Raw genomic sequence first — 27394 nt, 5'->3', positions numbered from 1 at the left:
AGAGATAAATGGATTTTGACGGCACCACCTGCAGTGCTACTCTCTCTAGTCCATCAGTCACAGGGAGATTTCTAAAAAAGGTCACTTACTTCACTCTCTGAGGCACTGAGACGGGAGCGCAGAAAGGGAAGGGGAGCGCTGAGGTGACGAGAGCAGAGCGGGTAGTGAAAGACCAGAGACTGGAGTTCTGGACGGGGCTCCTGCTGCAACCCCAAGGCGTGCAATCAGCCGTCTAACATACGATGTTATGTATATCATTAAGGCCTATGGCTGCAGCAACACCATCAGTGCCGACCTATTGTCTTGTCTTGAATGCACCCTCTGCTGTCACTAGGGGGCACCCTTTCATTGTTGCTGTTAGGCTGATATGTTATTGGGTTTATGGTAATGCATGGACTTATATAGATATTTTTGTTGTAAGGTCCATGATTTTATATTATTGTTTTAGAAACCAATTTATTTTACTTGCTAAATATATTATTTTCCTTTTTCTTTCACCTATGAGCAAGAAACTCAGTCACCTGCCTGATTTTCTGCTGCTGAAATACAGCCCCAAACACCTTTACTTGCTAAATAGCAAGGGATAGCATTAATCTCTCCCCTGACAACCACCAAAGACATGTTCAAGTTCACCCCAGCATCCTAAATACACTTGCGTGCCTCACATAGAATAATGCAGCTCTCAGGGACACGGAGGCTGGGAAACCAGTGACATGCAAATGCTCAGGCTAAACAAAGGAACGGGAATCAGGTGAGTAACACGTCACAAATGTGGGAAGAGACGGCAAGTTAATGATTGGTTGTGCGGCTTGCTCAAATGTTCAAGTGGGCGCACACAATATGGCAGCAGGCACAATTTCACAATGTGTTGCTGACACCAAGCAAGGGGCTCATTAAACTGTCATCCTATTTGGTAATAAGGGGCTGGCACACGCTAGCTGGAAACTGATAGCCCACAAACAGCACATTACCATTTCTTTAGCTGGAGGGGATTAAAAATTACAGTCTACTTCAAAGTCAAGATGGCCATCCTTTTGGTTTCTGAGGCATTTCTAGCACATGCTAATGACACTAGTGTCATCTTATAACAGGAAAATCATACGCCTGTTCTTGAAAAGGCCTATTGTCGTGGCATGAGCTTTAAAGCAACGCATAGTTCAGCTGACACCTTGACAAAATCTATACGCTACACAGCTTGTTGAGCGTCTCCGCCCGGCGTACATCGTGGTGTGGCGCGGGGGGGGGGGTTTGGCCTGGGAGCCATTACGTTCCTAATTGCCATTGGCACGAGTGCTGATGAATACTAAACCCATTATAGCCGGAGGTTTGATTCCCTGCTGAGAGTATAATTTTGTCCCCAAGAGAGATCTGGAGTGATACTAAATTTACAAATAAATAATTGAAGAGCTGAGTAAATGACCCCCAGGAGTGAGGACATTCAAATGTGGTGGCAGTGTCAGTGTGTGTTCCTCTTGATTTATCAAAGAATTCGAGTAATGCTTATTTAATGCTGTTGTTAGTATGCAGGAGGTATATTCTGTAGCAGTCAGGTAATTTGGCTATCTGTGATAAAGATAGTAGATAGAAGTTGTCTTCTCCACATGCCTCCACTGGAACATGTTTAATTAAGTGTGTTTGTAGAATCTCCAGCATCTATTTTTTTCTTCATACTATAGCATCACCTTCTCCGTGGCAGGATTTGGGAGCCCATCCAGTCCAAGCTTTAACTGTGCATACCAGTCCAGTATCTGAAGTGTACATCAAAAATACCATCACTCTGTATTATTAAACACATGCAATTTCCCAATAATGGAGTGCCAATAGTAAAGGCCAGGACATATATGATTTATTCATGACTCTGCCTCTTTCAGGGTGCTTCTGTTGAGAACATGATGGAACGTATGACAGCTCTTCTCCTGAAGAGTGTCTGAATGATTGAGAGTGGTGTAGTGGTTAAGTGGGCCTGGGAGAATGTTTCCTGGTTTTTGTCTCTGAAGTTTTGGCATTATTCATTTTTCCTGTGATTCAGCAGAGGATGTCATTCCATTGTTAGTTTGTCAGGAGTGTTATTGCGTCCATACTCATAAGAATTCCTGCAAAAACAAAGGGGAAGTTGATTGAGGTACCACTACAACTCCCACCACTCATCAATCAATTTCCTTTCTTTGAAGGACCAATGTGGAGGATTTAGTGTCGTCTAGCGGTGAAGCTGCAGATTGCAACTAACTGTACACCGCTCACGTTTGTATTTGACAACCTGGGAAGGTGGACTGTGAAAAGCGAAAGGTCCTATCTAGAGCCAGTGTTTGGTTTGCCCGTTCTGGGCTACGATAGAAACAACATGGCAGACTTCATGGAAGATGACCCACGACAACTGTAGATAAAAATGGCTCATTCTAAGGTAACAAAAACATAACGATTTCTACATTTAGGTGATTATACACATAAAACACGTGAATATTATATTCCATTTCTGCCAATAGATCCTCATTATTGTTACACACTGGACCTTTAAATCCATCCACTCAAAAGGAGATTGAGTTAATAGAGTTGGATGGGTTATATCAGCTTTAGGTGCACTGAAAAGAATATAAAGCTCAAAAATGTTGTTTACAGCTGTTTGTTTTTAGCTATGCTGGCAGCATGGCTCTAGGGATAGCAATGTCAGTCCACCACTTTGGTCCAGACTAAAATAGCTCAACAACTCCTGAATGGATTGACTTTCTATCTGGTGCCATCATCCAGAGGTGGATCCAGAGAAAGTACTCATGGGGTTGGCAAAAGGGCAGCATGGAGATGTTAAGGGGTGGTATAAATATATGCTGACAATTGTAAACAATCACATATATAAATATTGGAAAAGACCCCAAATAAACATAGGTGACAAATTCAGAAATGTGTTTTTTCGGAAAATGTATTAGCCAGGTGCTAATTCAGCTTCCCAAAGGATACGGAGGAAATAATAAGATACCAGTTTAATGGAGCAGGAATGTGAGCAGGTGAGCTGTTGAGGGTGTTGTAGAGCTTTTATGGCCACACAGTTTAGGTGAGTTCCTCTTTGTAGTGCTTCCCAGATTCAGTCATCTAAAAAAAGTTTATTTTGTACCCCAGCACAAAGTCAGTTTTGAGTCTCCTCTAAACAAACTCTGTTTACTGAGTCATAACGACTGTGAGCATGTCTAACATTTCAGTCAGGGCAATTCAGCGCCCAGAACTGAAATATGTATATATCCACTCAAGCACAGATTTTGTACACACAGCCAATTTTTTGTCAAATGATTCCTTTTGTTGGGTATTCTTGCAGAGCCCCACAATATGTTACGCGGTGCCAGCTGCAATCTGTGTACTGCAACGCTTTGTGATCCCAGAGCCTTAAAGCATCATGGGTTATTGAGTGTCTGTCTGAGATATCAGCCTGTCTCTCTTCCTTCATTAGCTATGCTGCTGGGCTGCTGTTACGTTCACACACTTTTTATACAATGTGAGTGTCTACATATGCTGACTGTGTGTTTATGGTACCTGCAGTGCCGTTGCACTCAAACAGCCCGAGCTGAGCTTAAACACATTAATCACAGTCGGTGCCTTCAACTCAATTACAAAGACACACAATTTCTCTTCTGCCTTATTATTCACAGGCTTTTATAGCTCGCATATCCGGGGTGCTGTGTTAGCACGGAGCCGCCTCTAATTGGTTTGACAACACGAAGGCCTCACAGATGTTGGGTGCTTTTATTGTTACAAGGCAATGAAGAAATTACTGCATTATTCACTTTCAATTAGAGAGCTGCTCAAATGCTCATAATGCAGCAGCAAATCCAAACACCTTGCCATCGTTAACTTCTGCAGGCTCATTAAAGCCCATAACTTCATCATCGGGAACTGTCTGCTCTGTTTGCTTCTACACGACTGATTCTAATCATCAGATTCATCATTTTTATCAACTTTACATCTATTTAGCTGAAGTAATTATTTCTCCATTAGACTAATGAATGAGTATCTTGACCTATATGAAGCAAATGGCCTCTTTGCAACATCCAGTAGCACATTCTCATCCTCTTTCAATAGTGTCTCAGTTCTTTTTATTAAGAATGAATGGCCTCTTCGATTTTGGCCGCGGTCCTTGGCAGCAATCAGTGATGTTTAGCGCCTGCTGAGATCACGGGAGGCTGAGCTCATGAATTTTCCAATGCCGGCTCTGTGAACGCCTTTGTGAGGTTCCTTCAACACCAAATATACTGCCGCATGTATCAGGGACTAACAGAGTGGCTCTCTTCTTTATGGGCTTTTTAGTGCCGATTTTATTCGCATGGCCTGCCAATGACAGCAGCCTCCCGCAGACTTACAGGAATTGGTAATATCACCCAGTGCTCTGGTTCCACTCAGCGCAGGAGGAGGCTCTGCTGCTTGATGTCTTGTCCCATTCTATAAAGAAAAGATTATTTTCATCTGTCACGCCCGAAAAGGCTCACTAGTTTTGCCACCGGTTGGCATGGCGACAGCATGGCATACTGACTCTCCTCTGCCTATGACAGTATCAGCGTAGATAGAAATATTAAGTTAACACTCATGTCTTTATCTTTTTACCTTCTTCTGCCATTTTATATTGACTGTTCCTATTCCTCGCAGTATATCATCTTTAAATCTGGCTCTTGCTCTTGTTTCGAGCCACAGTCTACTTTGTCATCTTGCATGTGTACATGCTCTGTGCCATCTGAAGTCAGGCTTAATGCCCCCCCATGTATTATTTAGTGGCTATCTCCTTGCACGCGGCTTAACGGAGCCGGCATGAATGGAAGTTGACAAGGGAAACTCTGTCAGGTAGGATAGGATCTCACATAGCAATTAGGGGGGTGGTAAGTGAGCTGTCTGGTCCACATACACCAGATCTGCGCACCAGATATGTGATAGCTACTTCAGCGTCCTCCCTCTTGCCTCTGATTGAGCAGATTTGGCCACTTTGAATAAAAACGACTCTCAGGCAAGATCTCTCTTTCTGTGACACACACATGCAACCCCCATAAATAGCCTTACTATCTCCATCTCATTTCTCCCTCAAAGTATGGACAAGAATCGGTGTGTGTAAGAGTGTGTATGTGTATGTGTGTGTATGTGTGTGCCACAGCCACTTAGTCTCAGATATTTTCCTTTTCTACCCGCTGTGCCAGCCCCCAGCTTGTCTCATCCTGGCACTGAGGCTGTCTAATAACCGCCATCAAGACAATGATACAAATTATATTTCAAACTTCTGTGTGATTCAGAGCACCCAATTAGGTGACTTTGTCTCTGCGTGAGATCTAGTCAATGTGAGCAACAATCTAAGTGGCATTACATTAGAGTAGTTTTCAACTCTTTTTGGCTTGTGTTTCCTTAAAGTGAAGCAACGTCTACTTGTGTCCCTTCTTCATAGGTTTATGTACTCCAATAATGTCTCTATTTCACATTTTGGGAAATATTGTTCTTGATGTGAGTTAAAGGAGAAGTTTGAAAACACTACCACCAGCAGCCGATTAGTTTAGTATAGCAACAATTAACTTGTTTGTTCAAAGTGTGTAGAGTGTAGGTTTATTTCTTGCAAACAAGAGATGACGTGTGTTAAATTGTGAGCTTTAGAGGTGCTGGTAGGCAGATTTTGTTTGGACAGCACCAGGCTAACTGTTTCCCCCTATTTCCAGTCTATATGCTAAGCTAAGATAATGAGCTGCTGATTGTAGCTTCATAATTAATGTACAGACATGACAGTGGAATCAACCTTTTAATCTGGCTCTGCATTTCACAGCTATGAAACTATTTCTTTAACCAATTTAGTTACTTTCCCTTCTAAGATTATTTAATATTAATATTTTACAAGAAAAGTAGCTAGTATTTCTGCGAGAGAATAGTAATAACTAGTCTGAAATAATATACATTATTGTGTGTTGCAGAGTGTTTCTTTCTTATCCTTTTAATCATTTAATGACCTCTGTGATTTATCTTGTGACCTCTTTGGTGGTATGGACCCCCACTGCAGAAGAGTGTGGGAAAGAGCTGTTTCTGACTGGTTGCTGAGTTGTACAGATGTAATGATGAGCAGATATATGAGACCAGCTTTGTGTGTGTGTGGGTGTGTGTGTATTTCAGTGGGGGAAGGAGGAGGGTCATATTGAACCTTATAGCTTGTGTGCACATATATATGCAGCGCAATTTGATATAAGTGCATCCTATTGTGTTCAAAGATCTTCTGCTGCGGGGGGCATATTCTCATGTTTCATACATGAGCTCATTAACGGCACTCAGATTGCCCTCCTCTCCATCCCGACTAACGCTTAGCCAGCCTGCGTCTGCCTCCTCAGGCACAGCTCACTGCTGGCAGAAGGGCTCAGGAAGCAACATAAGCTATCCATCCAACTTCATGCCCCACAGAAAATCTGGCAGGATATGAGGACCTATGCCATGATAAAATCCCCTTTTATCCCCAGGCCGTCTCCGATTTTATCTTTTCTCAGAGCAGTGGGAATGATGCTTCAATTGTGTATTTGTCTTAAGAAAGAGCCAGCTGGGCCTTTGCACTGAACTGTACTGTTGCAGTTTCTCAGCACAATGCCGTCACCAACTGTGATGACTACTTACCTTTCAGACCGCATGTACCATATAGCTAATGACAAGTCAGTTTTAATGGTGCTAGAGCTGGGATTTGTTGCTAGGTTACCCAATCATGACTAATAAAAGTAGTAAATGAAGTGTAAGTAACAAGCTGTTGTTCTCTATCCTTACAGAAAGCCGTCTGAAAGAGAACACGGCCAAGTATATCAAGCTACTGGAGGACAGATTGCACAGGTAAGAGTGTTTTGTGCTGTCTCTCTCTTTTAGTGCTGACACGGAGACTCAATATTCCACAGGAGTAAAACCAAACAAAGAGACATGAGCAGAGCAACAGCCTCCAAGGAATTTCCTCTCACCTCTGTTGTCCTCTAACCACAGCACCGTCTCTCCAATACATCACCTCACCCGCCACATCATGCACTCACACCTTTTTTCTTATGCCGTTGTCTCCCAGAGCCCCTTTCTCACATTTCACTCCGTCTCACACCTACGCAATTTGTCTTCCTCTTCCCACCTTCTCACATATTTTCTGTACCTTTATTTTTTTATACCTCCACATCAGTTCAGTTTCCACCTTTTTTCTCTCGTCTGTGTAAATCATTTTAGACAAAACAATATCTTTTTCTGTCTGTTTCACTGTTTTTATTTACGTCTCGGAGCTCCTAAATCACTGAGGAGAAGACTGTTGTGTTGCGGGTGGTCGCCCAGCGCGCCTGACAGTTACACAACGGGATTGTGATGTGCTGAGTGGCTGACTTTTTCTAGCAGAGGGTGTGGAACCCAGTCAAGTGTCGGCACCATACGCCTGTTCATGCTTCTTTATGGAGATTAAAGCTCATCTCCTCAGCACACAGGCAGCACCGAGCAGCTGCGATTCGATCGGCTCTTATTCTGCTGCATTTTGGAACCATTTGTGTTTTACAGATGGATGAATAGAGCTGGTAATGTTTTTGTGTACACCATATGAGCTTTGCTTTCCACTCAGTGTCTTCCGGGCAACAGCCACGGCCGGAGACATTATGTTTGCGAGTTGTCCATCCGTCCTATTCTCATGAACACACTATCTCAGGAACGCCTTGAGGGAATCTCTTCCATTTTGGCATCAATGTCCACTTGCACTTAAGAAAGAAGTGATTAGAATTTGGTGGTCAAAGGTCAAGGTCACTGTGACTTCAGAACACATGTTTTTAGCATACAGTAATTTGCTAATTATGACAAAATTGAACATGAATATCTGTAGCTTCTTTGCAGCAACATCCTCATTTAAAGCATTGTCTGCTGTCATGACTAAAAATGCGTTCTGTGAGAATCAGATTTATTGGCCAAGCATGTGAACCCATACAAGGAATGTGACTCTGTTGTTTCTCTCAATGCACTTACACACTTATAGACATACAGCAGAACAAGAACAACAAAGCTTAAGTCAAAATAAATCAATTTTATATATCTCTATATGTGTCACACATAATAAATTTGCCTCAACATCCACTATCCTTAGACCCTCGACTCGGATGAGCTCCCATTAATGGGCAAAATAGAAGAAACCTCAGGAACAAATGTGAAAATATGACATACTGTAAATATACATGAAGAATGGATCTGGGAGGACAATGAGAAACCCCACATGTCACCAAAAAGACCCTGAGCCACACAACCTCCACTCTGTCATCGAGGCCTGGAAGAGGACAGAGCAAGAACGAAAGACAGAAAGAAAGAGGCAAGATCCAAACATCTGGAATGAACATGGATGTAAACTGCATCTTGACTGGTTGGTGGGGGCATACAACTGCGAGGGGCTGGCTTTAAGTGTTCGGAGGGAGAAGGTTAGGCCGCTTGGGCTTATTTTGAGCCAGGAAAAGCCTATATTGTCAGAGACAGTGTGTGTCTGCTTGACCCCTGTCTCTGTGTGTAGTGTGTGAGGGTGTAAACTTTCTATGTCGCATCCTTGGAGAGGCAGGGTCACCTCTTTGGATGGGAGCCAGGAGTCAGTCACACAGGGCTGTTTGTTTTTGAAGGATGCACAGGCTGGGGCTCTGCGTGGTCAAGGAGCAACATGGTTGCGATCTCAGTGCCCAGCAGGGAAGCATGCCTTTGGACCTTTTCTGTCAATAGGGCAGATGGCTGCTTTGTGTTTTGTTTGTTTGATTTTTCAGAGGGAGTTTCAGAGAGAGAGTACCTGTCTGTGCCATGTGTCTAATGGGAAAAATAGGAAAATACAACTTGGCAACTACTAGCTGACTTACTGGAAGAGGAATCTGTCAGGATACAAAATGGGTAAAAGCACAGCCTGTACATTCACTACAAGGAGGCAGACACAAACAGTAGATGGCGAGCCTTTAAAGCAGCGGTCTCAAACTCTAATTTAGCCGCTTCAGTGTTCAAGTACTACAAGAAAGCTAAAAATATTTCCATTACTAACATCAGGCTTACAAAAACAGTAGTTTCTATACATTTTTATATTAACAGTATAAATAACAGCCAAAAGCATCTCAGTCACAAAATACCATCCAGAAAACAAGAACCGAATTTAATTTTAGTTTCAGTCATACGAATGATCAAAATCAAGGACTTTTAGTTTGTACTATGGGCTGAGATCCAATAACGCTGGATCAATAGGGTAATTTGTTAGACGCTCCCTGCCTGCCAATTTGTTAACCACACCTGCTTTTTTGTTTTCTAAATAACTGTATAAATGAATGCTTATCCCCTACAACCTCTGCCTGCTGGGTGCTTTGTATCTCCCCTTTTTGATGGAGTTCCTATGTTTGCTGATCCTATCCTTTTGTTTTACTAATAGATACTTTATTGCATGAGTAGCTGATTATATAGATTACATGTATCTAACCACATCACCATTGAAATAAAAATCACATTAAAGGACACCTTCTTGGGTATTGGGTACTGAAAACTAATTTTCCTGCTCACCTCAGCCTATATTAATAGATTGGCTCACCAGCCTTGGATCAGCTTTCATAACCAGAGGCGGTCCAGATCAAATCACAAGCACATCTTTGGCTTTAGGCAATGACCAGTAGCTTCCTCCAGCTCCACAGTCTGGCACAGTGACACGTATTTGCCTTGACTGAATGGACAGTTGTGCCCACATGCACATATATACACACACACCCACACACACAAATACACACCCGTCATCCACTGTAAATTTTATCAGTCAGCTCTAATGTACATTACTGTTGATGAAGTGCGGTTGGTGATGGGAGGTGAGGAGCGGAGAAGGGAGGAGGGGAGGAGAGAGGCAGATTAGTACTGGTGAGATGTCTGGTCTCCGTGGAGACGGATGGTGTTGAAAAAACCAATTATCTCTTCCTTGCTAAAGACTAGAACAGGATGTTAGAGCAGCGCAGATGCTGTAAGTGTGTCACCAGAACAAAAAACATTTTATTCAGATTAGCAGCACCGCACAGTTGTTTAATACATTATGTAGATGTTTCGTTAGGAAATGCTTCTCGTATTTTTCCTACATTTATGCACTCTTTTGGATTTCATTTATCATATTTAATGGATACAATGCAACTGGTGTAGAAGTCATTACAATACAACAAGACATGTTCTCTTAGTTAAAATTGAGGACACACTGGGAGCGTCTAAGGAGGGAAACTGAGTGGAAAAAAAACCTCTATTATCACGTTTATGTACAAAATCTTGACTGTACATGAGAGAAATGTGAAGTGTTTGAAACAAAGGGACTTTAGTTGCTCAGCTGGCTGCTGTCAAAACCTCCGCAGACATCAAGCCACCCACCTTGCAAACAGTTCAGTTCATCCACCATCCATCACACCTCATCCAATAGTCACCACCTTGTATTTCACCATATTATTAGCACCTCTCCTCTGCTGGTGTTATTTGAGATGTTGCTGCATGATTTACCATCATTACCATCTCCTTTCTAATGTGTGAATGCTCATCTTTATGGCTTTTAAGGGTCCTAAACATCACAGGCGCTCATTGTAGGTAAAAGTTGCATTCATTTTATTTTATTTAGGATAGTCATTTCTTGGGGAGTTGGTGCTTACTTAACCCAAAGTCATAGCCTGATCTTTAGATAGCAAAAAAAAAAAAAAAAAAAAACCCAGCTGTGACTGAAGATAGGAGCTGTTTTCCACAGTCTGTCTGTTCTTGGCTGAACATATGGCCTGATGCTGGGTAGAGTTCAGAAAATTGGCCAGACAGTGTGTGAACCCCCAAGAGGTCTAGCAGAACCTACTGGTACCAGCAGGACTGGACCACTGCTCCTTCTTTCAACAGTTATATTTATAATCCTTCCGCGGTAGCTGTCTGCGCGCGTACATATTGCCTTGAGGAGAAAGAGCAGTCCTGTCAGTCAGCAGTCCCACAGGGGGGCTGTGAGACTGTAGAAGGAGTGTGCCTGCCTGTCTCTCCTTCTTATTACTGGGCCATCAGTAGAGCAGCACACCCACACCCTGCCACTGTTAGATGGCAGGCCGAGCGGCTGCCACCAATTAACCCCCGGACGAGGAGTTCATACCGACGGGCACCATCACAGGGGTGTTTAGGAGCTGACGTGTTGTCTGCGTGCATTTTCAGTACACAGAACCATCATGTCGATGCCAGTTGTTTGTAATGAATTGTGGTTGTCATTGAAGGGAAGCTTTTGCGATAGATGAGGCCAGCGTTGACATTTTTAGGGGAATTTATGATTGTACAACACTGATCCCCATAGAGAATGATGAATTACGGGTATGTGTGCGAGTAACATGTGTGCCCACCCATATCTGTCTGTGTGTGTGTGTGTGTGTGTGTGTGTGTGTGTGTGTGTGTGTGTGCGCGTCCCTCTCCACTTCAGAAGAGACAAATAACAATGAAAGGGCTCAGTGGGTGCGTCCCCACCATAGCAGAATTCAGAAGCAGCGGCGTTGAGTAGCGAATTGGCGAGGGCAGGGGGGCTGGGCAGAGCAATTTTTCTATTGTCTGTGTGCCAAATGAAGGTTAGAGAACGGCTGAGAGGCGTGCGTTGGCAGGGTACAGAGGTTGGCAGCCTTTTCAGGCAGGAGATGGGCTGGAAAACAAGTGGCATTCAATTTTCAGGGGGCCTCATCACTGAGAGATGGGAAGGAACAGAGGGAGAGATTAAACAATATTGTTTGGGTGCATTTTGCCTTTGCATTTGTTTATGTGTGATGGGGTATTTCTCAATTTCTCAAGTCTAACTGCGCAACAGGGAAGCACTCTCTAGGTAAAAATACTGGATACTTTATAGAGGTTTTTATGAAAGTATATTTGTGCTTAGAGTATGAAATTTATTTTTATCATTCTGAGTCAGTCAATGTGAGAATTAGTGCTTGTGACAGAGAATCTCCTCCTGGGTTGGAAATCAGCACGTACGTAGCGACTAAGGACATTTATTCCTTTAAGATGTTTGATGCATCTCATACTGTATGTATAAAACCCAAGTCTTTGTCCCTGCATCCTGTCAGCTTTAGTTTGCGCTTTACAGAAGATGGATTCCTGGAAACAAGGCTTGTATTGAGTTGTTAAGTAGAGGCAGATTGTGTTTCTTACTTTGAAGTATTTATGCTCTTTATTGGAGGTTTTGCATTTTTCTGTGTCTCTTAAACCATGTTAAAGGCAGAATTTCCAACAAGATCAATGGATTTGCTCCATAAAATGTCACCTGGGACTACAATTTTTTGGGAATGATTTGTTATCTAAAGGTCACTGAAAGAAAAAGAGGAATAAATATGAATATTTTAAAGGTCAGAGGTCTCAGCTGTGAGTCAGGAGGAGTATTTAATTTGAGGGAAATGGAAAAGCTTTTTCTGGCAAGCCCAAAAAGACCTGATACAATAAAGTGTCTGGTGTACAGTGAAACAAAAACATTTGCTTTCACACGGTGACCAGCTCAACCTAAATAATGGAACAATGAACGGAGACCTCCACAGGTCAGTGACCATACTGCTCATTTTCTGAATAATATATTCAATCACATGTAGCTGCTTTAATTGCTGTCTTCTGTTTTTACACTGGGAGCTTGCATCTGGGATGTCACCAAGGTCAGAGTGAAGAACGATGACTGATTGTGACTCAATGAGTAGATAAACAAAAAGCAATCTTCTTGCCCTTACCCTGAACTCCTGCTCAGTGACCCCAGCAGAGATGAACACATCCAGGCTCTCTCTGCTGCAGCTCTTTGAAGAAAAGGGCAGCCTACCAGGAGGACATTCACTCTCATTACGTTTTGTCAATGGAATTACAATCTTTGAATGATTCATTTCTCCCCTGTCCCTCTTTTGTCAGTGCGTTATTATAGAGATGTTATTCAAGATGTCCTTTGCTGTGCCTGTACAAGTATTGTGCTCTGTTATCATGCAGCAATTATTACCTACGTCTATTTGTACCTATTTTTTCATTATTTTTGATGTTCTTTTATACAGATATTAGTATGATCGTGATGTTTTTTCAAATTATATGTTTATCATCATCATCTAACCATATAAATGGGAATTAAATGTACATGCACAACATGCTTAAGCATTTTTCTAGTGCATTTTTCTAGATGAATAAAAACTAACAATAGTTCTGCATTTTGAGAAAATATAATCAACTTTCTTGCTGAGAGTTAGATCAAAAGGTCAATACCACTCTCTTCTCATAGCATAGCATAGCAAGAACTGTAAGCAGAGGGTAACAGCTGCCTGCTTCTTAAAAAATACACTGATCAACACCTCTAAAGGTCACAAATCAACATGTTATATACGTTGTTTAAGTTGTGGTAACGCAAGGGTTTTTTCTTGTCTTGTGTCCAAGTGTTGTCCAAACAAAATGTGACTATACAAATTAATACACACTAATATATCTACTTCTGTGTAGTATGGTTAAAAATATCATATCACCATCATCATCATGTTTAAAACAGCTACATGGAATTTTCTGTTGATTCTGGACAAAAGCTGTAAGGTTTCTACTGGCTCGTTTCACTAATTTCAAGGGGAAACCGACTAAATCTGACCCAGTGGCAGGCATTAAGAATACCTAAATAGATTTGGGCAATTGTTGAGGGTGTTGTTTGCCTATGTTAGTCATATAGAGGCTTCAGTATTAAATTTAGAGGTTTCATAACCAATTAAAAACTCCTTGTTGTATGTTTAACTGTAACATATTATTAATTTACTGTAATTCTAATTGTACCATATCACATCACATGGTGTTGTGTCATGTTTTTTTCCCTAATATTTATCATATCATATATCACATATCATAAAGTTTATTGTATATTGCATTGCATTGTATAATATGGTATGTTATGGTAACACACTGGCCTGCTCCTCTCTGTAGCTGTGGCTGTCCAGGCCTGGAGCGGATCTGGGAAGCCGACCTGGAAGCATGTCACCTGTTCTTGCGTGGCCTCCAGTTGCGGACTCCCAGCTGCAGTGGAGCAGACATTGAAGACCCCCCGACTGCAGCAGTTTATCTTCCAACCCAGCCGTGCACCAAAGAAGAAGAAGATTGCGCCATGCTGACTGCGTTAGGAGGGCGCTGGTGTCCTGAGGCCAACTTACAGAACTCAGAGTTCACTAAGGTAACACAACAGCAGCTTGTTAACAACACACAATGTATTATTCATTTAAACGCCTATGCATTCATGCATGACAGATTGATGGATGCAGACTGAGATTCAGAGTATCTTGAATATAAAAGATGTCCTCCCTTTCAATTGCTGAAGTCTCATATTTTCTACACAAAACCCACTTTCAGATTGACTTTTTTATTACTGTGGTGTCAAACATGAACTCAAATAAGTTGTTCCTGCTCGGTCAGTTTTACCACTTGACTGGAGAGAGACATTTTTAGTCCGTACATTCATGTAACTAGTATAAAAGACTGTCGACTACAGTTAGATGAGCAGCTGTCTATTATCATGTTTGCTCGAAGGTATTTTATAAACGAGGAAAATGTGGGCGTGAGGGAGGCAACCATTTGGAAATATTTTAGCCTCCTTGAAGAGTTTCATTCTACAGAGTGCAGATTTAAGAGTCTGTTTCTGCACGATTACATGCATTTAGTGGGAATGCATGTCTGTGGTGTGTGCGTGTGTGTGTGTGTGTGTGTGTGTGTGTGTGTGTGTGTGTGTGTGTGTGTGTGTGTGTGTATGGTGCGTGTTTGTGTGAGCGCGCTGTGCTGGTCTGTCCCACAGTGAATTGAGGTCCACTGCCTCAGGGCAGAGTCCGACTCATTCTCTCCTCCTCTCACACTTTCCTCCGCCCACGTAGTCTGACAGACTCGTCGGAGATAGGAACAAAGCCAACAGAACCAGTGTTAATAAAAAAATAGCACACTTGCCAGACATGTTTTTATGAGACTATATGTTGTTAGTTTGGCTCACAGCTTGTGATTTAACATGTTGTTTTTAACAATATAACAACAATATTGTATACTTTAAATTTCCAATTTGCTTATTTCAGTATGGATTTAATGGACTGTGTCCATAAGGAAATATATGTCAGGGATCTTCACTGGTGCTGTTGGCAGAATGTCCACTTGCATGTATTAAAACTTGAAGCTTGAAGTCATGTTTAATAACTCCTTCTGTTGCACACTCTTTACCCTCTCTCACAGTCTGTACAACCATAAATATACACTTTGCATTGATGTCTTCTTTCCCTGCCCTGCCTGACTGCATTTTACAAACTGCATGGATCCATTTTCTGCTTTCCCTTTGTTTCTCTCTGCTTTTCTTTCTCCTCCTGAAGCCTGGCCCCTCCTAACATTTCTCCAAGAACTAAAAGGTGAGACAGCCAACCATTCCTCTCTTTTGTCTCTGTCCTGTACACTCTATTTTCTGTGTCCTCCAAGTCAGGAACACTGGATGTAGCAAAATGTCCTCTGAATTCAGCCTGGGTAGTATAAATCCTTGAATGTTTCAGAACATCAGTGCACAGCTTCTCCAATTTAGAACATTTGGAAATGAGTCACAATTTTGCTTCAAATTAATTTGCACAGAACTCAACAAAAATTATCTATGACGTTCATGGACAGAGAGGCTGTGAGGAGAACACATTGATGCTCCCAACTAACCAGCTAACATGTTTTTCATAAGAACACCTTGTAATCTCTTATCAAAGAGAAGCTTCACAGCACATTCAGTTGCAGCTCTGGCTTTTTCTCAAGGGAAGCAAACACCATAGAGAAATATGAGACTTATTTTACTGTTATTCTTATATTTCAGCCATTTAGTTTCTTTTAATATCTTAATATACTTCACTTTTCTGAAGATTGAAGGACCCACATATCAAAAAACGTACTTTAAATTGGAGTTGGTAGATATGAGTGTTGTCATCTCAAAGCAAAGGGACAATGGAAGAGTATTTTATCAGCTGGATGCCAGAAAACCTTTGCAAGCTGTACCTTGAAAACCGCATGTGACAGATGATATGTTGCTGTCAGATGGATGTAATTGGAGAGAGCAGAGACAATCTGGTTTGTGTGACTGCTTGTAGCATATTAACAATCTGATCTCAGATACATTAGTTATAGATGGTCAGCTGTGTTTACTGGAGAGCAAAGCGATGAAGGCTGTTACACATTTTTTAATTAAAAATAATCATTAAACCTTGCTGATTATTATTTGTTGTAGTCTGCCTCCTTATGTACTTACCCTAAAGCCACAAACAATATGTTAGCGTCCAATAGGTACAGTAATTATTACCTCCTTCCTTAGTGAAGAATGTACAATTACACACTTTGAATACTAACAAAGGAAAGCTGCAGTACAGATGAGGCGGTTAATCTATTTTCTCCTTGTCAGTTTTGGTGATGAATAATTATAACCTCCTCTCATTATGATGATGCTGCACACATACAGTACACAGCCAACATAATTGCATTTTCAATAATTCATGAGCAGGTTTATGACTGTGTGGCCTTAACAAACCTTTCCCTTTCTGTTGCAGAAATTGGAGGAGTTTTTGTTCTGCATGGAGGATAATCACCCAGAGGTTGGTAATGCTAACACTGTCACTACACGCTTGAATGTTATCAGTGTAATTAAAGTGTCAGTTACGTTGACGCTGGGTTTACTGGGACACAGAGGAATCAATTAGTTGACCGTAACTTAAACATGACCTCTGTCGCCTTTCCGACTGTCTGATCAATACTGATTTACATGAGAAGCCTCGGCTGGTGCCGTTTTACCCGGCCTTTAGTAATGCATGGGGAGAGTTTTGCTGAACATGTATTCTCCTTTCAGCACCTTCCTGCTTTAAATTCATACATTTATACTCTTTCACACCTGGTAGACAAACAGTAAAAAGGGCACCAGAACCAGAATAAACTGATGTGTCTGACAGTGGTGTATGCATGTCTACCAAATGCTCTAATAGATATAGAAATAGATAGTAATTTAGCACCTAAAAGAATTACTGCAATAGATAGATAGATAGATAGATAGATAGATAGATAGATAGATAGATAGATAGATAGATAGATAGATAGATAGATAGATAGATAGATAGATAATAAATAAATACAACAATAGAATAAAGTACTGAGGTAGAGAAGATAAAAAAGATAAATAGATGGGTAAGGTAATATCTCAGTGTAATGTCCGGCATGGTTGTCATTTGGATTTCTCCATGTGTTGAAGCAATGTGCTGCAACATTTGGAAAGTTGTGCCTTTCCAAAACCAAAAATACAAGAGCAAAATTGTAAAGAGTTGATTTAACAGTGTGTTTATCTCTTCTAATGTAAGCTGCATATGTTAGCGTGTCAGGCTAATTAGCTTACTACCGGCAATAGTAACCTAACCAAGCGATACTTCCAATGCTGCTCCAGCAACCCCAGGAAACTCATTATCTGAGATAGTGTTTGTCCAACTCATCACTTCCTCAAAGCTTCTTCCTAGTGTAATTTTAAATATGAGGGTGACATTATTTTTAAGTTTCAAGTGGTTTTTTTTTTTCTTTGTATTTTTTGGGGCATTTTATAGCCTTTAATTGATAGAGACAGCTGAAGGTAGACAGGAGAGGGGGGCAGAGAGAGAGAGGGGATGACACGCAGCACAGGGCGGCAGGTCGGACTCGAACGCTGGGCCGCTGCAGAAAGGTCTCAGCCTCGGTACACGGGACACCAGCTCTACCCACTGAGCTAACCGGGCGCCCATAATTATTGTTTTAATTACGGGGAAAACTTGCTTGTAAGCTAAGTCAGACAGGGTTATATTAGTGTGATCCTGCATTTTTCCTTGTTATACTGCAATACAATAGGACACTCTCTTTTAAATGTGACTGCTTACTGATGAAGATGCTAACTTTTTGCCTGGGATGTGTAGCTTTAGCATCAGTCTTTTAGCATAATCTTATGTATATTAATATTTAAGACCATTTTATAGAATTTGTGTTTTAAATTAAATTACCTGAAAACCTTGTAAGGTCAGTTGGAGAGAGCGTTTTAAGCCAACTCATGGAGCTTTAATAGTTAGCTACAGTACAGCCAATACAATTTGCATTTCAGCTGTATGCTGGCAAGAAATGAGACGCCTGCTTTTGTCCATCTCTGTGTGTAATCAATGACCCATTGTCTAACAAAAATGACCAAGAATTTTAATGGAAAACGTGTCATGATTATTATAAACTTCATAAGTGCTCTGTGAGGATTTAAAACCTGACAGGCGACAGGTACCAAGACAGGAATGGCCAATTTATGCTCATGCACAAGGTGTATAGGGGCAGTGAGTTGTATATCAAAACTATGCAACTTGAATTATTGAAAACTAGTTGACATAAAATGCCTCAATCACAATAAAATATGATGTATCACGCAGTCAGATGATATGATGGCTGTTAAATGATATTGTATCTTTGTCTTGATGGTGTAGTGATAGCACAATGGAGGAGCTGGATTCGTCTGACCTCTTTCTCCTTTCCATAATGACTTTAAGTAAATGATTTCCACTTAGCTGCTGCCATGCTGCTGCCCTGCTGCCACAATGGAGATTGATTGGTGTGTGTGCATGTGCGCAAGTGTGTGTTTAAGCACTATTCTTTTTTCTTCTAATCTTCTACTAATTGTTCTTTTATCCTCTCAAGGTCCTTACATCCCCCTCTTCATACTGACCCACTGTACCGAACAGGAATAGAGACATTATTAATTTGAAATGTTGACGGCTTTTGATTAGCTTTGTTAATCAGGTAGTTTTTGTTTACACCAGCCTTGTGAGAATCAAGAGATGAGTGCTTTGGCAGAATTCCTTATTGCATGCTAATTGTACACAGTAGCTATTATATACTTATTATCACTTATTGTATACAGTCAGTGTACAAGAAATATATGCAGGTTTTCATTTTAAACAGCGTGTACGGACATCAATCAAGCAATGTATGAATATCAATCAAACTGTGACTCATACCCCAAATTAAATTTAACCAAACCACTATTTTAAGACTTAATATGTTTTTTTTTAAGCAACATTATCTAAGAGCTGGTATTTTTGCAATTTGATGCCCCCAGTGTTATTCATAAATATCATAAATATGAACAGCTGTACACGTGTACATTATTTTGCTTACACAGCCAAACATTAAGCAAGTGCAACAACACTGGACATAGCAATAGCCATCTAATGATGTCCATAGTGGCTCTCGAGCCTGGTGACATTTCTTCTGGTGCCTATTTCGGCACAGCTCCTCTGCCCTGGGCGTACAAACCAAAGCTCCTGTTGTAGAGGGCTAAACACAGACACTCGTGCTCCAGTGAGCTCCCAGTTAGCTGCAGTGCCTCACTTTAGCAACAACCAAAGCTTTCTGTCCTGGAAGAGATCAGAGGGAAAACCAGAAAACATTTTCTCCATAACATATGACCCAGTTTTACTAAAATCAGTGACTGGTGATGCGTGGCTTGCTGCTGTAAAGCTTTACACGCTTCTCCAAAGTCGGTTACCAAAGTTACATGGTGCGAGAGCAGGCCTACGGGGTGCTGAGTGGGAATGACAGAGGCACCATTCACCTTATTACTGTGGACAATTGTGTATTGTGGGAGAGAAGTGTGCACCAACAGCACACTCAATAACTGAAGCTATATCCAAATTCCACTTAACACTTGAATAGTGACTAAATTAAGTACTCAAAACTGTCATTATGCCGTTTGATTTTTGAGAGAGAAAACTGTTGATTTTGAGAGTGCTGTTGATGGGCAGCATTGTGACACATTGAAATGAAAAAGATTCAAATAAATTGTGATTGTTGGTGAGATTTTTTAAAAAAAGCATTAAATCAAACGATTAAATATTTGAAAAAGAAAAGTTTGCTTCCTTTCTGTGAAGTTTAATCGTCAGTGACATTTCAGAGTCGCAGTTTGATTGATGTCTAAAGGTGCACATATTATATCATTTCCTTTTAGTTGCTTGAGTGGCCAGAGCGCCGGATGAAGAGAGGCGGACTGTGTTTATGTCAATGGTGCTCTGTGCTTAAATGCAGTCAAAGTGGATGGACACTGTTTCTTTTTATGTGCAGATGAAACCATATAATCATCATTATGTTGCTGTAATTAGTATGCAGTATGGAACTGGGACACAGCCACTGACTAACGCCTCATACTGTCTCTGCACAGATTTGTAGATGATCTTGGAAAGTGACAGTATTTCTAACTGTGGACCCATTGACTTACTAACAAGGCATCAACGATAACAAAGACACTAGTTCATCATCAGCTAGTTAATATCCTTTTGAGTTTAAAATGAATTCACCTACTTTATTTTTTGTAAAAGCAATTATGACCTTGAGTGTAATACCGGTGCAATATTATTGCTTTATATTGCCCGCTCGGCACAAAGTGTCGGGCCTAACAGCACCCATGGGGACTCACGCAATAACCTGCTGCTTCTCACTCATTATTGTTTAAATAACCATACCAGCGCATACACGAGTGTGGATATTGAATTTCTAAATAATTTGCTCAAGTTCATGCTTCTGCAGTCTGCTTTGTTTACTTTTGGTCTAATAACATTAGCACTAATGTACATCAGGAATCAACACGCCAATACATGCGTGCCTGGGATTCTATTATACAAATTGACATGTTGTTGAAATTTCATTTCGCATGTTTTCTTGTTTGTAAAAGGCAGTGGTAGCACAGAAAGTTATTTGTATTGTTTTGATCGCCACCAGGAGCTAAATAAAGCTTCTGAATAGTCTTAACAGTTTCTTAAAAGGTTTTGTCTACAAAGTTGACAACAGACTGTCTCGTTTTCAACAGTGTCACGGTGAGCTTTTGTTTTTTACCTTGTGGTTGTATTGACTTTACAAATGTTGACTGGAGGCTGTAAAGTATAGAATCAATCAGTTACAGAAACACAGGGCACTTATCGGCAATAGAAGGCCCTAAGGTTGACAAACAAACAGTTCAGTGAATCTATAGGTTGACTGTCTACTGTCTTTGTACAGGGATCCCGGCCCCACATAAGTTGACGCCAGAGGACAGACGCGTGATTGTGTTTGTTCATTTAAGTGCCCCACACACAAACACAAGATGTTTTCTTTAAATATTTTGTCCTGTGGGTTGTTCTGAGTTTAAGTCTTACTTAATTCCATAATTGCATCTGGGATGACTTGTACACACCGTTGCGCCTCTGGCTCATTGTTGTTATACACTTCTTTTGGGGTGTTACATCATCCAGAGAAGCAGTGCTATTCCAGGACAGAGACCAGAGACATGACTTTCAAGTGATTGTTCTGACACTTCTGAGCTGCAGGGAGTTGATATTTCCTACCTGCAGCTATGAGTCAGATTAGACTTTCTATGTGTTGTTTGACGAGAACACTGGGTCTGTGTGCATGTGCGTGTGTCTATTTGCTTGAAGTGCTTCTGTGTACTCTCCTGCGTGTGTTTGTGTTCTCTATGCTTGATAAGTGTGAAGAAACTAGGACACGATGTCTGCAAAGGGGCCTGTTCTAATTATGGCCAGCTCTGCTCTCTGAATGCTCTGCCCTACTGCACTCTGCTCCCCCACCAACCTGACATCCCCATCACCCTCCAACACACACTCAGGCCTCACAGCATCCTCAGGTGATCTGCAGATCAATGCTGTGCACACAGGCCCTCTGGTGTGTATTGTGTACATGATGACCCTGGTGCTTTACCAAACAAAGATTTTGGCAGCCTTGTGTCTGGCCTGCTTTTCTCCACTTCAGACTTGTGTCTGGTTGAAACGGTGTCAACGATGTAGTGTGAAAGAGATTAACTCTGGAAAAGCTCCATGTTGAGCTCTGACTCATGGTTATAAGAGCGCATATGCAATCAATTAAACCAATTAAAACTAAGATTAAAGAGAGAATGAAACAACTCAAGTCAGGCAGTGTTGTATAATGTTTTCAGAAAAGCAATCCTTTAAATAAGACGTCTATACACTAACTTTAATAAATAATATATTCATTTATATATATATTCAATTGAAATATTATAACATATACTCACTGGTCTTAGGTGTTATAGTGGTTTAATATGTCAGTATCTACTTTATTTGTTGATGATTTGTTGTATGACACAATAATGCTACAGGTGTTCACTCTGTAGCACCATTCAACATTCACTTATTGTAAGCATAAGTGTGTCAGGTTTAATTATTGTCTAACGAGAAGACATGGGTTATAACACAATATTTTACTGCATGGATCTACCTGTGTAATTATGGTGATTAATGAACCTTGTACTGAATATTTCTACAGTAGCCCAGAATGGACAAAACCAAACGCTGGCTCTAGATACCAGTACGAAAAAGTTTTCCGTTTTGCTTGTTGTTATTGTTATTCATTTTCAATATCAGACCCATATATTTGAACCATTGCAGCTTCACTTGTTGATCATTTCCTTACCAATCATTTCATCCCTTGTTTCCTTTTCCTGCCAGGATGGGTGCAGCGAGGCTGAGGCTGCCGACCTGACCGAGCGCTGCGAGCTGATCAGTGACAGACTAATGACCTTGGAAGATGAATTGCAGACGGCCATACTGAACCGGGATCAGGCCCTCACTCATATCCTTTCACTGCTCTCTAAATGTACACACATCATTGAAACTATACTATCTGTGTGTGTGTTTCTGCCTCCGTCCATCCATCTTAAGGACCCAGTTTTCCTCGAATGCCTTCCAACTCTCAAAAGTACACATCCAAACTACCTTTAGGCTGACTGATGTTCTGTGACTTTACCTTTCGAGAAAAAAATTTCATCCTGCTTTATCTGACATTATGGGTCCATTCAGGGAGGGAATTGAAGATAAACTGGGATCAGAGGATTTTTCTTGACAGGCTGGACGTGCCAACTGGAAAATGAAAATGGTAAAAGTCCAAGCGAGGTTATTAGAGGGTCCTTGATGTGGGCTGCCAGTCACCACAGGCTGAGATTAAAGTCGGCCGACAGGGGCAGCGCCGCAACAGATAGAGCAATGTCACTGTAATGACTGTGCTCCCGTCATATCCTAATGTCCATGCTCCTGCTGACCCTCCCCTCCCCTCAGTCGCCCCTTCCTCCCCTCCCCTCACCTCCCCTCCCCTCCTCCGTCTGCCCACTTCCACTTGCTGGTATCTGGCTGGGAGGAAATTACAATATCCATGATAATGACTCAAATGAAACTGTTGAAGCTGATTACAGGTCACAATACATCATTTTCCGCGCTAATTAGAAAGCTGATTGGAAATAGATTAGTGTGTTTTTCTCGCTCCACTTTTCCCCTCTACACTGTGTGCTTATTAAGACAGATAGAAAAGGCAATATTTCAGCACGGGGTTGAAGAAAATTTGCCACCTAACCTGCTGTTTATCTATTTATTTATTTATTTATTTAGTGTCACGCCTCATTTCTCTTCTTTGAACACGAGCAGCCAGAAATACTTTCCTAATCTGATGAAGATGTTTATTTAGTTTTATTTATTTACAGTGCATCCTTTACTCTCGGTTGAAGTGGGGCTGGACTGTTTTCACATCTGATTAGAGATTCATGTCCCCCGCTGTGCTGTCAGGGGTCAGTGCGGGCTCCGTCGCTGTTTGCATGATATCGATGCAGCCTGGCAGTAGGAGATAGACACAGATTGGCCCGCCTCTCTCCACCTTTCTGTTTTTGTGTCCTTACACGTCATTCATTCCCAGCCTTTTGAAGTCGATGGACACTTGAGGACACTGAAGATGCAGGCCAATATTGTTGTTGGGTTGCAGAAATTGAAACTCGGGATGGCGCTGCTGTTGCTATAGTGACGGGAAGATCAGACCTTCAGTCTCTAGGGGTCTTAATTGAGTCCCTGCTCTCAATACAGGGAGGTGGAATGGACGACCACAGAGACTGGAATTTAAAAAAAAGAGTTGAATGGGCAAAATGTTGTCAGTCTCTGTGGTTTGTCTTTAAGGCCTCCAACATAATTCGGATCGTCCCATTTGGACCATGTTGCCTTAAAAGTTTGGTCGAACCTTCTGCAGTATTCATGAAAAGCTCTTTAACGGCTGGTTAATTATGAATGAGGACAATCTGTGTCCATTCAGACAGTAAAACGAGCCATCAGGCCCCATCTGCCATCAAAGCCATCCCTTTGATTTGCCACTTAAGCCGGACACTCACACGATTAATTTGAGTTTCTAAGCAGGTTAAACAATCCCCCCACTGATGACAGCCTCTATCCCGTTTCATTGCTGGTTTATGAATAATTTAGCTGGGCAGCCTGTTTGCTTGGGTCCCCACACTGCCACCCAGCTTCACAGACAAGATGAGCTCATGAATACTGAATTGGATGGGGTTAAATTGGGTATGACTTGATGATCTGTCCCAGTAATCCGTTTGGGGGCCAAATTGGAGATTGATGGCTTCATCAGGTTATGGCTTTCCACTGTTGTTACCATTAACCATAGAGGGCCACAAGTGTCACATTTGCCCTGATATTTGCCTGCTGGCACGCTCTTTTATTTACACGTTAATGTCCGACTCTCGGTTTGTGTCCGCAGCATCGTAGTCTTCCTTAACCCACACTGCACAGTCGTTGGAGAAGGAGGTTCAGGAAGTCAAAACCACTCTACAAACCATGCTCGCACAGCTCAAAGAGGAAGAAGAGGAGGAAGAGGAAGTGAGTGAGTTACAGGATGATGACCTCATGAAAAATGAGACTGAGGAAGAAGAAGAAGAGGAAGAGGAGGAAGAAGAGGACCAGTACTTCAGTGACAGCTGGGGCATTTGAAATGGATGCTAGTAGTGTTTTATGACCACTCACACACAGACCGACTCTCTAAGAGCCTGACCTCAGCTTTGCAATAGGAGTGACCCCATATCCATTTACTGTAAAGCCTCACTCAAAGGGCTTTGCAACCAGCCTCTTTGGTACTGCTGAAAGTTTCCAGTACAAAGCCTTAGAAAGTCTGTGTAACATTTTATACATCCACAACTGGGAAAACATATGAAGGATTTTGATATGAATGCAAAATATAAGACACTTTAATGAAATTGTTCCTCAAATCTTGCCAGCTGAAGTTTAACCAGGTAAAAAGTGCCTTAGGCCACAAAGCGGAAATACTGATTATTTTTTCAATGAAGATGTTTTTGGATGCAGTTTTTTTTATGTCATGTCATACTAGTGCTGAGCAATCACGTGAAATTTTTGTGATTATTTGGTTATTTGAAGAGTTTAAGTTCAGATTTGTGGCAAGTAAGAAATGATCAGCCTCAAAGTGAGACTGTGTAACTTCGACTGAACAACAGCAACTTGTGGCCACTAGTGAAAGTTAATGAATTATGGTAAATGGTAAAACATATGTAACAGTAGAAAAAGAGGAGTTAACTGACTCAGTAATGTCTGTTTGGTGTTTGCTTAGATTAGCTAACATTAGTTAGCTGTATCACCAAAATCCCAGAGTGTATCAAATTTATCAAGGGTGTTATAATGTGTTATTTATTCTTCCAAAAGTCTCACTTTAAAATTAACGACAAAAACAGTAAGATAGCAAGCCTGAAATCAAACTGACGTCGAAAAATCACCAATCGCTCACGGCAGCCACCTGTTTGAATTTTGACCGGGGACCAAATAGACAATCCAAACATCTTTTACTGGTAACAGTCTTGCACATAAACGAAAACGTATGCTTCATTTTTAGCTAGCCACTTTTGTGTGTGGTTTTTTGTACGATTGGACTTCAGTTACGTGTAATTTTGTCCATGAAATAACTCATTGTGGTGCTACAGAATGTGAGCTAACTTGAACACTTTATTCTTTTCTTTGTGTGGAAAATGCAATATTTAGATTTTATTTCCCTCCCTGTCTTAAAGCAGCGTATGCTTGTAGAGATGCTCTGTATTTTAAAATACATGTTTCTTATTGTAGGAAATATTGAAGGATAAAACATCAGTGGACTCATAAGATATTTGCAACTGCTGTCTGTTGTGTTTGTTTGCCACTGATAACGTGTTGTTTTAATTTTATTTTATCTGAATATTTTTGTTCATTCCACTGGGTGTCACTTGACTTTTTTTTTTTTGCCAGAAACATTTTTTGTACTTTCACCTATTAATCAGTTTTTAATTTACTGTGCAGCTTGAACTTGCTGTATCATATTTTATATTTATTCCTTGCAGCATCTCACTAATTACAGCATGTACCATAAAGTCTAATGTTGTGTCCTGCTGTTTTCTTCTTGTATTGAGTTACAACCCCTCTGGTGATTTTCCCTCATATAAGATGTGCGGGCATGCTGCCAGGCAAGTGAGGGCAGTAGTGACATGTAGGAGATATCAATACGGTAATAAAGGTCCTCTAGTGAGGTCTTTAGGGGATACATGGACTTCTATTGTTATCTCGCCTCAGCAGCGGCGGTGTGGCTAATTGGGATGCAGCCTCACAGAGGACATGGCGGAGAAAAATGGGATGGTGTTGCTTTGTCTCCATCTGATTCTGCTCTGTGTTTTTAGGAGCGGGAGGCTGTTGAGGGATCCTCAGAGGCGTGTCTGCAGTCCCGCGCTCTGGGCTGTAAACACAGCTGAGTGCTCAGGGTTTTTCCTCAGAAGCACAATGGGCCTTTCTGACATTACTGACAGGTTGCAAACCACTTGCCAGGCCAGAAGTCTCCACATCTATCAGCTTCAGGCAGCATACAGACAGAGCCTGGCACACACACCTTCCTGCCAAACGCCCCCACCTCATAATTGAATGTGTGCTTGCACCATACTGTGCCCCACGTGGCAGCTCTGCTCATAAAATGGCCACAGAGAAAAACCCAGATGGTTTTCAGCAGGCAGATATAACCGGGTGAGATGTTTCCTGATGTAAAATGAAGCACCATGCAGTGCAAGTCCTTTGTCTCTGCAATTCCCAATGTTGTTATATGGTATTCTAATTTGTTCTTTCCATACTTTTCCTATATAATCTAGTCAGATCCACCCCTTTCTTGCTGATAACAGTGAAGTTTACAACTTGAAATTCATTCACCATTGTTCGGAAAATAACTGTTTTCCAAAACAATGGTCCCTTGATTTCAGACAGAGGTAAACAACTGGTGGCTTCTCATTTCAAGCCAGCAATCATTGATTTGTCGGCTGAAATTACCACCGTGGCCAGCAGGTTGTATCACCTGGAGCTAGCTTGCTAATCAACCTAACATCAGCTTTGTGAGTTGATTTAAAATATCATCACCGGCTAACTTTTTGATGTTTCCAGCTGACTTAAAACACTAACCCTTTAAAAATCGCAATTTATGGCTTAATACATGATATTGTGTGACAAGACGGAGGCTAAACCCACATGTCCCAGGCCAAAAATTAACATCATTGCTGTGCAGCAGGAGAAATACTACAAAGAGGAGGCATGGACAGACTTGTTTT

General features: G+C 41.3%; 1 protein-coding gene across 3 annotated transcripts in view; it reads left to right on the top strand.

Annotated features, from left to right (window-relative positions):
- Positions 1-26188, top strand: part of disc1 (DISC1 scaffold protein) — a 45815-nt gene extending 19627 nt beyond the window's left edge. For 2 of the 3 annotated variants that reach the window (XM_051428702.1, XM_051428694.1), the window contains exons 10-13: positions 6753-6813; positions 13894-14137; positions 16509-16553; positions 22458-26188. In XM_051428702.1, coding sequence (XP_051284662.1) covers positions 6753-6813; positions 13894-14137; positions 16509-16553; positions 22458-22730 — 623 coding nt within the window. In that variant the 3' untranslated portion in view covers positions 22731-26188. Of the gene's footprint in view, positions 1-6752; positions 6814-13893; positions 14138-15308; positions 15345-16508; positions 16554-22457 lie in introns of all 3 variants that reach the window. The other variant, XR_007888283.1, reaches the window with a different exon arrangement.
- Positions 26189-27394: the final 1206 nt, after the last annotated feature.

The sequence above is a fragment of the Dicentrarchus labrax genome, unplaced genomic scaffold, assembly GCF_905237075.1.
Source record: "Dicentrarchus labrax unplaced genomic scaffold, dlabrax2021, whole genome shotgun sequence".
NCBI lineage: Eukaryota > Metazoa > Chordata > Actinopteri > Moronidae > Dicentrarchus > Dicentrarchus labrax.
The sequence above is the reverse complement of the archived record's forward strand: the minus strand, read 5'-3'. Positions and strand labels throughout refer to the sequence as shown.